We start from the raw sequence: 13,394 nt of genomic DNA on the forward strand, positions 1-13,394 counted from the left end.
TGCCCAGAGAAAGAACCAGTGTACTATGGGAAGTACAAAGCTATGGCTCCCCATCAGTTATTTATAATTCATTTTTAGTTCCTCTCAATACAGATATAATTTAGCAGTCAGGGGTCATTTTTTATCATAAGCAATGTTGCCTAGAAACAACTGATATACTACTTTGTATCAGGTTACCAGGGGAACAGAGCTTCAGAGTTAATCAAAGGTCAGATTCTCATGCTTCCCCCATTTGTATGTTCTAACACGTCTGAACAATGATAACATTTTACAAGGCACACTGGCGAAGACTTAATTATAATTGCTTTATACTATAATAAGAAAAATAAAACATGAAATATTCAGGGAAATATTCAATATTGAATTTTATGAAAAGTCCAGATAAAATCTTAGCTCATAAACAACTGAACCTGTGACCATGGCTTTTTTGAAGTAGATACTGCATTTTTAATCAAGACATGATGGGTAGTCGGTTCAAATTCTTAATAATCACCACTGCTAAGGAATACTGTTTATAGAAATGGGAGATAGCAAGTGGCAGGTGATGATTTATTGCTCTGTCTCCAATGAATAGAAACTCCCTTCACCACTGATCAGAATTTGGATCACCTGTTCGTGTGAAATTATGCACCAAAGGTACCACTGTTCTTTAATTCTAACAGCTTTTCCTTTTCTTTCTTTGATGATTGCCATGTTGAAATTTCTTATTACAAAATGACTTAAAACCTAGTCAAGCATTTCCACATGAAGTATTTCAGAAACAATGGTGAAGCTTTCTCTCAGACATAGATGTTACTCTGTTTCGACTTCATAACTTTTACTTAAGTTTAAATTCTTAACAATAACTTAAAAAAATCACTAGAGAGCATTTGAAATTTCACCTTTTCAAAGCTGAATTTTTGCTGTGAATTCCTAATCTTCATCAGTATGTGTTAATATGTTTTCAGGAACCTTTAATAATTTTTTATAAAGTTCATTCAGGTACTCAAATGTCAGTTAAGTAACCCAGCTGTGAAACTAAAAACTGACTTTTACTAAATCCACAAAGTTGAATCATTTGCAAAATACGTTCCAATTCTTAACAAAATTCTGCCTTGGGATCACCTATGCACTTAAGTCTGAAACAACAAATAATGGTATTCTGTTCCTATATCTTTGTAAAAGGCGTAAAAACAAAAGGTCAGGAGGTGACTTGGAATTTATTATAGTCACAATTTTGATAATATTATTTAATTTGGAATTCATAACTGCAGAGAAACATTTACATATGGGAGTTCTTTTGTGAATAAAATAATGTATCTTAATCTCAGAATTATCAGAATAAACTCTACATGGAAAATATATTTTAAAGAAGTATTTCCATAATATCTCATTTTCTTTGGATATTTCGACCCCAGTAGCTTTTCTCCCGGAGAAGGCACTGGCAATCCACTCCAGTACTCTTGCCTGGAAAAGGAGCCTGGTAGGCTGCAGTCCATGGGATCACTAGGAGTCGGACATGACTGAGCGACTTCACTTTCCACTTTCATGCATTGGAGAAGGAAATGGCAACCCACTCCAGTGTTCTTGCCTGGAGAATCCCAGGGACAGGGGAGCCTGGTGGGCTGCTGTCTATGGGGTCGCACAGAGTCAGACATGACTGAAGTGACTTAGCAGCAGCAGCAGCAGCAGCAGCAGTTTTCCTCCCTAAGAACAAACTTCTTCCAAATTATTTCATTGCAGGGATTGTGGAGCTGTTATCTAGCAGTTATTAATGTCTGCACAGTCATCAATATGCAGTAAAATTTTAATAACGTCCTCAGCTGTGGTCATCTCTGTTAGGTAACAGGTGGAGCTAATGGTATTGCTGATTGATTTCCTTTGCTTTTCTGGTTCCAAATAGAGTAAATAATTTCCACACAGACTGGTAAAATCGCAATTCTGCAAAAGAATGTCTTTCTAATATTAGATATTAACTTTGTATTTTTTTTTTTTGACTTCATAAAGTGGCATGCAAGAATCTTAGTTCCTAGACCAGAGATTGAACCTGTACCTCCTGCAGTAGAAGCAGAGGTCATAACCAGTGGACTGCCAGGGAAGTCTCTGAAATTTGAATTCTTGCATTCCTAGCTTCTTGAGCTTCTTGACCAGATGGTAATCTAAAAATGGAATTTGGTTTCATATTTTGTTCTTGCACATGCCTTTGAAAGTTCAAACCCTTTAGGGGCAGGGTGGATATCTTTCAGTAAGGTGTTGATATAGCTTTCTCAGTGCTACTGATTCATTTGATAGCATTTTCATACTAATGAGATATTTTTAAAAAGGACAGGAAAATTACTGTGGTTCATAAATCCAATTTGAGTTATCCTAATTATGTTGCCTAATTGCTAATCTTTTCTTTTTTGAACACTGTGTTTATCTTAATTAATTTATTCCATTTCTTCTCTGAGCATAACTTTGTATGGGTGTCTCAGTAATGGTATAACATATCTTTGTTTGGGTTTTTTTTTTTTTTTTGCTATGAGAGTACAACTTCCAATGATTCCTAGCTGGTATCTCAGTTCCACTTCTCTTCATCAATTTTCTATTGAGAAGAAAGCATTATTTTGCATTTGTTCTGGAAAAATTCAAAAGGTTTATCTGAGAACAGATTATTGTGCTAGATTTGGAAATGATAGAAAATGTTTCCATGCCTTCCATTATTCTTTGAAGCAAATTCTCAGTCTCATGGGGGTCTCATGGACTCCTCAGAGTTTCATTTTGAGAGGCAGTAGAGCAGAGAAATTAAGAGTATACATTCCAAAGTCAGCCAGACTGTCATTTACTTATTGTACAATCTGGGGCAAGTTAATTAACCATTTTGTGTCTTATCTGTAAAACAGAGGTAATAAATACATTTATTTCACATTATTGTGAGGATTAAAAAATATATACGTATATATGTGTATATATATATGTATATACTTTGCTTGGAATGCAGTAAACACCAATAAATCATCACCTCTTATGACATGAAAATGTGATGGTTCCACTAGGTGTCCTCTCACAAAATGGGTATATAACCAACAGCCATTTCTCCATACCTCATGGCTACTTCTCGATTACAATCACTCTTGTTCAAGGTCAAAGTCCTAACAAAATGGAATTACTTTGTCTTGATCTGTGTTCTCTATGCCTTTCACCCTCTCTAGTTTCTGATCTTTAACCTAGTTTCCTCTAACTTGCCCTGAACCTGAACAGAGTCACCATTATGCCCTCTTGCTGGACAAGATAATTTGCAGCATACTTGTATACAGTCCATGGAATTCTCCAGGCCAGAATACTGGAGTGGATAGCCTTTTCCTTCTCCAGCGGATCTTCCCAAGCCAGGGATCAAACCCAGGTCTCCTTCACTGAAGGCGGATTCTTTACCAGCTGAGCCAAGACAGAAGCCCAAGAATACTGGAGTGGGTAGCCTATCCTTTTCCAGAGGATCTTCCTGACCCAGGAATTGAACCAGGGTCTCCTGCATTGCAGGCGGATTCTTTACCAACTGAGCTACCAGGGAAGTCCCACCAGGGCAATATTCCAACATATTCACAAAAGCTTATTCTTGACAAAATTGTTATGCCTAACATATTCTACTAGATTGATTTTTTAGAATAAACTTGATAAATGTAACTATTTTTCTCATTTAAAGGGACTGTGGTAGAAACTAACATTGTAGAACCGCACATTTAATGTATTTTACTAAACTTAAAAAATTATGTGAAGATATTATATTTTATCACATTATTTTTAAAAGGAAGTTGGTATAACGTGTCCTTATCTCATTGATCCAGTATTTACTACTTTTAACTTCCAATTTAGCTGCTTCCTACTACATAGCATCCAAATAATCATCTTTACTCATAAGGTTTATAATATTTGGAGTTCAGGCTGGGAGGAAAATTTAACATCCAACCTAAAACATGATAAAATAACAAACTGTGATTAGAACAATATCTTCTTAAATGAGTCCAGAAAAGTATAAAGCATCAATTCAATTCTCTTAGTAAAAGTTCATTAGTCCAGAAAGGCAATTAATTTCCTGAATCACATTAAAAAAAAAACTGTTTCCATATTCATCTTCAATACTTCATCTTCTGCTAGTAAATAGATGAGAATCAATTTTCAGTTCAGTTCAGTTCAGTCACTCAGTCATGTCTGACTCTTTGTGACCCCGTGAATCGCAGCACGCCAGGCCTCCCTGTCCATCACCAACTCCCAGAGTTCACTCAGACTCACGTCCATCGAGTCAGTGATGCCATCCAGCCATCTCATCCTCTGTCGTCCCCTTCTCCTCCTGCCCCCAATCCCTCCCAGAATCAGAGTCTTTTCCAATGAGTCAACTCTTTGCATGAGGTGGCCAAAGTACTGGAGTTTCAGCTTTCGCATCATTCCTTCCAAAGAAATCCCAGGGCTGATCTCCTTCAGAATGGACTGGTTGGATCTCCTTGCAGTCCAAGGGACTCTCAAGAGTCTTCTCCAACACCACAGTTCAAAAGCATCAATTCTTTGGCGCTCAGCTTTCTTCACAGTCCAAATCTCACATCCATACATGACCACTAGAAAAACCATAGCCTTGACTAGACGGACCTTTGTTGGCAAAGTAATGTCTCTGCTTTTGAATATGTTATCTAGGTTGGTCATAACTTTCCTTCCAAGTAGTAAGCGTCTTTTAATTTCATGGCTGAAGTCACCATCTGAAGTGATTTTGGAGCCCCCCAAAATAAAGTCTGACAGTGTTTCCACTGTTTCCCCATCTATTTCCCATGAAGTGATGGGACCAGATGCCATGATCTTCGTTTTCTGAATGTTGAGTTTTAAGCCAACTTTTCACTCTTCTCTTCCACCTTCATCAAGAGGCTTTCCTCTTCACTTTCTGCCATAAGGGTGGTATCATCTGCATATCTGAGGTTATTGATATTTCTCCCAGCAATCTTGATTCCAGCTTGTGCTTCTTCCAGCCCAGCGTTTCTCATGATGTACTCTGCATAGAAGTTAAATAAGCAGGGTGACAATATACAGCCTTGATGTATTCCTTTTCCTATTTGGAACCAGTCTGTTGTTCCATGTCCAGTTCTAACTGTTGCTTCCTGACATGCATATAGGTTTCTCAAGAGGCAGGTCAGGTGGTCTGGGATTCCCATCTCCTTCAGAATTTTCCACAGTTTATTGTGATCCACACAGTCAAAGGCTTTGGCATAGTCAATAAAGCAGAAATAAATGTTTTTCTAGAACTCTTTTGCTTTTTCGATGATCCAGTGGATGTTGGCAATTTGGTCTCAATTTTAAGTTTGGCAAAATCTGATCTGACTCCTCTCATAATGGGTAATTAATCACAAATGGCACTCCTTGATGTCTGGATTATTGGACATTTTTTTTAAAAAGAGGAAACTGTGTCTCTTCTGGGGAGCTGATCTCTGGCTGTGACCCTCCCGGTGGATGTCAACCATCCAGAAACACAAGAAGTCTTGGTTAGCAATGAAGTCTGCAATCTTGAAAAAGAAGAATGGACCTGGAGGAATCAACCTGCCTGACTTCAGGCTCTACTACAAAGCCACAGTCATCAAGACAGTATGGTACTGGCACAAAGACAGAAATATAGATCAATGGAACAAAATAGAAAGTCCAGAGATAAATCCATGCACCTACGGACACCTTATCTTTGACAAAGGAGGCAAGAATATACAATGGAGAAAAGACAATCTCTTTAACAAGTGGTGCTGGGAAAACTGGTCAACCACTTGTAAAAGAATGAAACTAGAACACTTTCTAACATCATACACAAACTAAACTCAAAATGGATTAAAGATCTAAACGTAAGACCAGAAACTACTAAACTTCTAGAGGAAAACATAGGTAAAACACTCTCCGACATAAACCACAGCAGGATCCTCTGTGACCCACCATCCAGAATATTGGAAATAAAAGCAAAAATAAACAAATGGGACCTAATTAAACTTAAAAGCTTCTGCACAACAAAGGAAACTATAAGCAAGATGAAAAAACAGCCTTCAGAATGGGAGAAAATAATAGCAAATAAAGCAACTGACAAAGAATTAGTCTCAAAAATATACAAGCAACTCCTGCAGCTCAATTCCAGAAAAATAAATGAACCAATCAAAAAGTGGGTCAAAGAACTAAACAGACATTTCTACAAAGAAGACATACAAATGGCTAACAAACATATGAAAAGATGCTCAACATCACTCATTATCAGAGAAATGCAAATCAAAACCACAATGAGGTACCATTTCACACCAGTCAGAATGGCTGCTATCCAAAAGTCTACAGGCCAGTCAGAATGGCTGCTATCCAAAAGTCTACATGCTGGAGAGGGTGTGGAGAAAAGGGAACCCTCTTACACTGTTGGTGGGAATGCAAACTAGTACAGCCACTATGGAGAAGAGTGTGGCAATTCCTTAAAAAACTGGAAATAGAACTGCCATACAACCTAGCAATCCCACTGCTGGGCATACACATCGAGGAAACCAGAATTGAAAGAGACACGTGTACCCCAATGTTCATCTCAGCACTGTTTATAATAGCCAGGACATGGAAGCAATCTAGATGTCCATCAGCAGATGAATGGATAAGAAAACTGTGGTACATATATACAATGGAGTATTACTCAGCCATTAAAAAGAATACATTTGAATCAGTTCTAATGAGATGGATGAAACTGGAGCCTATTATACAGAGTGAAGTAAGTCAGAAAGAAAAACATCAATACAGTATACTAACGCATATATATGGAATTTAGAAAGATGGTAATGATAACCCTGTATGCGAGATAGCAAAAGAGACACAGATGTATAGAACAGCCTTTTGGACTCTGTGGGAGAGGGAGAGGGTGGGATGATTTGGGGGGAATGTCATGGAAACATGTTAATATCATATAAGAAATGAATCACCAGTCCAGGTTTGATACAGGATCCTTAGGGCTGGTGCACTGGGATGACCTGGAGGGATGGTAAGGGGAGGGAGGTGGGAGGGGGGTTCAGGATGGGGAACACATGTACACTCATGGTGGATTCAAGTCAATGTATGGCAAACCAATACAATATTGTAAAGTAAAATAAATAAATAAACAGAAAAAAAAGAGGAAACTGTGAAAACATTTCACATATTACTCAAGAAGTATTTGTAAAAATTAACAAATAAACAGTTTTTTTTCTGAGTCACTCTTTAAGATTCATAACCTCTTCTCCAAAAACTTACAAAAAACTAGAAAAAAAATAATAAGGTACTGGCTGAATAACAATACTATTAAAGGGATTTTTTTAAACATGAAATGGCTTTATATTCTGTTGTATGTTAATTCTGCCATCTTAAAAAAACAAATATACCTCTTATTTTAAGAAAAGCATATGTATACATGTAGCTGATTCATGCTGCTGTATAGCAGAAACTAAAACAACATTGGTGGGGAAATTAAGATCCCACACGTCATGGGGTGTGGCCAAAAAAAAAACCCCAAGACAAACAAAAAACCTCTAAAAAGCAAAAAAAGAAACTACAGTGCTGAGTAAGGAAGACGAGAACTCCTAGAAGAAACTTATATCTTCCTGTTCAGCAGAGACTGGGGTAGGCAGCTCAAAGAATTTGGTGGCAAAGCTCAACTACAATGACCTTCAAGGAAAGACCATCTCAACAACTGTGAAGTGAAGTGAAGTTGCTCAGTCGTGTCCAACTCTTTGCGACCCCATGGACTGTAGCCTACCGGGCTCCTCCATCCCTGGAATTCTCCAGGCAGGAATACTGGAGTGGGTTGCCATTTCTTTCTCCAGGAGGTCTTCCCAACCCAGGGATCGAACCTGGGTCTCCCGTATTGCAGGCAGACGCTTTACCATCTTAGCCACCAGGGAAGTCCAACAACTGTGTTCATTCCAACTAAACAACCATGGGCTTCCCAGGTGGCGCTAGTGGTCAAGAACTTGCCTTCCCATGCAGGAGACATGAGATGTGGGTTCGATCCGTAGGTGGGAAGATCCCCTGGAGGAGGGCATGGCAACCCACGCCAGTATTCCTGCCTGGAGAATCCCATGGACAGAGGAGCCTGGAGGGCTACAGTGTATAGGGCCGCAAAGAGTCAGACATGACTGAAGTGACTTAGCACACACACATGCAAACAACCATAGAGGAAGGCTGGCATCATCTTTAAGCCCTATTTACCTGTTGTGCTCAACTTTAAATCAGTTCGGAGACTCACGTTTGGGTGACTCTTCAAATTATTTCAACAACAAATGTATGTTTAGTAACAATAGAGAGTATATGTGAGTGTGTGTGTACTATTAATCTATATAAATACCTGAAATTATCGTTCATTTTACTTTAAAAAACTTTATTTCTACTCTATTAAGGAAAGCTGAAATGACAAGTAAAAAAAATCACGTATCATCCATTTTTTAATGCATGCCCTCTTCTTTTCTCAGTAATCACAAAATATCAAAATTGTTTGTAATACTGATTAAAGAAAACGGTATCACATTAATATAACATATAAGAAGCACAGCAGTATATCACTCCATAAAAAGTCTATAAGTAAAGATAAATGGGCAAAATAAGTAAAACTGTTGATTAAGATTCATTTGTCATTGGATGATAACCAAAATTATAACTTATCCTGTAAATCATTAATACTCAATTGATTATGGATAACACTTGCAACCTTATTTGTAATTTTTACTGCTAAATAAATTGCTTCATAAAAGAGAACTCACTTCAGATTATATGTATCATATTCAATGGAAGATCTTGGCACCGCGGAGATCATATAAAGAAATCCGATGTGTTCGTTTTCACGGATTATTTTAACGATCTGCAAGGGATCTCGAATGTTGGCTTTAATGACTTCTTCTCGGTCATGGAAATAGTACTTAGGGTAAGTTAAGGAACTAGTCTCGTAGAGGCCTCTTCTTCCAGTGCCACCGGTACGTGACAGTTTAGCAGGAGAGGGAGACAAGTCAGCAGAGGGCCACTGGGTCTAAACAAAGCCAATTTTTCAAAAAGTGAGTTTTTTATACATAGTATCAAGTGTATATATGTCAATCCCAATCTCCCAATTTATCCCACTTCCCTCTTCATCTCTTGGTGTCCATACATTTGTTCTCTTATATCTGTGTTTCTGCTTTGCAACCATATTCCAATAAAAATTAACAAGAAATAGGGGTTTCCCTGGTGGCTCAGGCGTAAAGAAGCTGCCTGCCAACGCAGGAGACATGGGTGGGGTTCGGTCCCTGGTCCAGGAAGATTCCACACTGTAGCGGAGCAACAGACCTTGATAGACACAACTATTGGGCCTGCGCTCTAGAGCCCAGGAACTGCAACTTCTGAGCCCGTGTGCCCCAGCCACTGAAGCCAGCACACCCTAGCGCCTGTGCTCCACAACGAGAAGCCACCGCAAGAAAAGTGATCGCACTGCAGCAAAGAGTAGCTCCTGCTCGCCACAACTAAAGAAAAGCCTGAGTGGCAACGAAGACCCAGCCAATAAGTAAATAAACAAAATTATTTAAAAAATAAAATAAAAAAATAAAACCCAAGTAAAAAACATGAGCTTTGCCGGGCGGGGGGTGGGGGGAAGGGGGCGTGGAACTACATATATAAGTGACAACTATTAACCTCCAGGACTAATTACCACACTGCCTACGTCTAGGGCTTAAAGGCAAGCACTTTTTAACTGAAAAAATTCTAATTATCATTTGGCAGTGATATATCCCTGTCGGTACCCCTACCCAGATATCTGTCCTCCTCTCACAAACCGCCCCAGCCTCGACTCCCATTGCCTTCTCCACTTCCTTTTTCAGTGTTTCTCGCATCAAAATGCTCCCAGCTTCCTGGTATTCATGGGAGCCCAGCACTCCCCTTGCTCAGCTGCTCTGCATCTCCCCTGACCATGGCCTTTCCCTTCAACATCCTCTTCCTTCTGAAGACCATGATGTTTTCCTGTGAGTGACATCTTGGACCACTGTCATCATAACTCATGATAAACTATTTTTTAGTGACTGTGAAGGGCTGGTACATTGAGTATTGGGAATCAATATGTCATAGCCTTAGAGAAGGAGATATAACTACCTTACAGTTGCTGTTCTGGAGTCAGTGCTTCTCACAGGTCAGTGTGCATGAGAATTTCCCCGGGGCTTCCTGTTCAAATGGAGATTTGCCAGCCAGTGTGTGTGCGTGTGTGTGGGGGGGGCGGGGGGATGCGGGGAGTGGGGCGCGGGGGCGCAGAGCCTGAGATTCTGCATTTCTCACTTGCTCCCAAGAAATGCCATGCTGCTGGTCCTTGACCACAAGTGGAGCTCCAAGGCCCAGCCCCACCACGTTCACATAACTTGAGTGCGTGCATAGGCGCTCAATTATGTCCGACTCTTTGCGACACCATGGACGGTAGCCCACAAGGCTCATACTGTTGAGCTTTGCTCCAATTCCTGGGTCCCACTGTCTGCCCTCAGTTCCACCCCTGCTCCTTTGCTCCTGCCCCTTTGGGACAGCGTCACAAATCCTCTCTTCCTGAGGAGGAGGTTGATGACTGTGTTTGAGGGAATGTGACATCAACTCCAACAGTCGACCCTTTGTCTCTCTGACAGGACTGACTGGCTTTAAGATAAAAAAACTCACCACTGCAGACCCACTTTGATGAACAATTGAGGTTCGTATATAAATGACATCTTTATTGTCTATTAGCATAGTTAGTAGAAGGTGCCATTTCCGCAGGAGATTTATTACCATAAGCCCCCTGGAACAACCTCCCCAAAAGATGTGTATTCATAGAGGTCATTATTCTCCATCTCTGATTAAATACCCTACCGAGTAGGAGTTTCAGAAGAGAATCCTGGGAAGTTCAGAGCTAAAGGACATACATCTTTGAACTCAAAATATAAAACGTGCTTCTTTCACTTACTGACCAAGCATAGTAGCAAAGATACTGTTTTCTTATGTAAAAGAAGAGGCCAAACCAGATGCCAGAACCAGAGAAAATACACATTGCTTTGTCTCAACCTTTCAACATGAGCTGTGATCAACTTTTTTTTATGAGACAAGAGTGCTAATACTTTAACAGGAAATGTTTTTATTTTCTTTATTATATCCCATAGAAAAGTATACTGCATTCTAAGTGAAAGATTTCTTCAATAATAGGCCTAGATAGTTACATTTTATTTCTAATTATGTAACTCGGTATGAAGATGTCATTTACTGTAAACAGTCCACAAGTTTGGATTTTGCAGGGGTTGGGGGGAGGGAAATAAAATGTAGAAGAGCTATCATACTCCTCTATGATGGATGCCCAGTCCAACTGATAATGTGCTCATGTGCTCATTCGTGGCTGACTCTTTGTGACCCCATGGACTGTAGCCCACCAGGTTCCTCTGGCCATCAAATTTTCCAGGCAAGCATATTGGAGTGGGTTGCCATTTCCTTCTCCAACTGATAATCAATTTTCCTTAATTACCAGAAGCAAACCCTGTAACTTTCCTCCCTCCCTCCCTCCTTCCTCATTTATTCCCTCCCTCCCTTCCTGCCTTCTTTCCTTCCTTCATCTCCCAGGAAATCCTCATTGTTACATATCCACTCTAAACTCATTCTGAGAAATCAATACCCAGAAAAATAAATATTTTTCAAAATAAATATCCTTCTTTTAAATGAAACATCCCTTTTTCCACATTTCCCTTCAAACTCTCTTTACTGAATTCTTCACTTAGTTATAGTTACAACCAAACATAACTCGTAACGTATTCCTTTTCAGTTGCTTCCTTCATTCCAGATGTGCACAAAATCTCTCTTTAATTTTTCTAATTAAAAAATTTGTTTTTGGAGTTGATTTGGGGGGCTTCCATGGTGGCTCAGGGGTAAAGAATCTGCCTGCCAATGCAGAAGATGCAGGTTCAATCCCTGGGCTGGGAAGATCCCCTGAAGAAGGAAATGGCAACTCATTCCAGTATTCTTGTCTGGGAAATCCCATGGACAGGGGAGCCTGGCCAGCTACAGTCCATGGGGTTGCAGAGTCGGACACAACTTAAGTGGCTAAGCATGCACGCACAGTTGATTTACAATGTTTTATTAACTTCTACTGGACAGCAAAGTGATTCAGTTATACATATGTGTGTGCATGCTAGATCTCTTCAGCTGTATCCAACTCTTTGTCACCCTATGGAATGTAGCCCGCCAGACTCCTCTGTCCATGGGTTTCTCCAGGCAAGAATACTGGAGTGGGTTGCCATGACCTTCTCCAGGGGATCTTCCCCACCCAGGGATTGAACCTGAGTCTCTTACATCTCGTGCACTGGCAGGCAGGTTCTTTATCACTAGTGCCATCAGGGAAGTCCTCAGTCAAACATATATATTTTCTTTTTCATATTCTTTCCCATTATGGTTTATCACAGGATATCAAATATAGTTCCCTGTGCTATAGAGTAGGACCTTGTTTTTTATACTTCCTATATATAATAGTGTGCATAATCTCTCTCTTTTTAAAATTCAACTCACTTTATATCAAATGAATTAATTAACAATCTTTCTCAGTCCCACTTAAAATATCTCATTTTCTCTAATTCAGAGAAACCAAAGTTATACAATTTCATGTAAAGATTTCACTTGCCAATGCAGGAGATGCAAGAGATCGGGGTTTGATCCCTGAATCAGGAAGATCCCCTGGAGGAGGGCATGGCAACCCACTCCAGTATTCTTGCCTGGAGAATTCCATGGGCAGAAGAGCCTGGTGGGCTCACAAAGAGTCAGAAACGACTGAGCGACTGACCACACACACACACACACACACACACAAGTTCATGCAATTTATTATATGATATTCTCTCAGGATGATGTCAACCAAACCCATGGGTGAGCCTTCTTCCAGCTGGCTTTTAAGTCCACAGTTGTCCCATCTTATCTGCCTTGCTAACTGTCCACTCATTCCTCTGAGTTTAGTGCAATTCCTTAGGATAGTTTTTCTTCCACCAATGGTCACTCTGGCCACCAGATATAAGCATCCGTTCTGTTCAGTTTTCCATTATTTTGTTCTTTAAATGATCAGTGAGAGCTCTTATCACACATCTACTAGGCTTAAGTGTTTACTTGTCTATTTCCCACCTCCAGATTCTATAATTCTCAAGGACACAGCTTGTCCTCAACTCTTCATTCCTAGCGATCCAGCCTAAAGCCTGAAAGAGACAGCTGGCACTGAAAGATCCTCTAAATAAAAAGCTCAGAGAATTCTTGGCTCTATTGGTATTTTTACTGAAGGTGTGTCCTCCATATTTTCTCCCATTTCTGTTTTTTGTTGTTCTTGTTAAATATCTACAGGTATTCATGTAAAGCCAGGCTCTAGTGATTTTGCCCCAGATCTACTATTCACTTATTCCTTCCCCAGTCTGTAACTCTCATCAATTATA

At 39.8% G+C, this 13,394-nt stretch overlaps 1 protein-coding gene across 1 annotated transcript in view; it reads right to left on the reverse strand.

Moving 5' to 3' along the window:
* Nucleotides 1-13,394, reverse strand: part of DNAH6 (dynein axonemal heavy chain 6) — a 282,338-nt gene that overhangs the window by 255,403 nt on the left and 13,541 nt on the right. The window contains exon 4 of the mRNA XM_024999429.2: nucleotides 8,727-8,989. Coding sequence (XP_024855197.1) covers nucleotides 8,727-8,989 — 263 coding nt within the window. The remainder of the gene's footprint in view (nucleotides 1-8,726; nucleotides 8,990-13,394) is intronic.

The sequence above is a fragment of the Bos taurus genome, chromosome 11 (assembly GCF_002263795.3).
Source record: "Bos taurus isolate L1 Dominette 01449 registration number 42190680 breed Hereford chromosome 11, ARS-UCD2.0, whole genome shotgun sequence".
NCBI lineage: Eukaryota > Metazoa > Chordata > Mammalia > Artiodactyla > Bovidae > Bos > Bos taurus.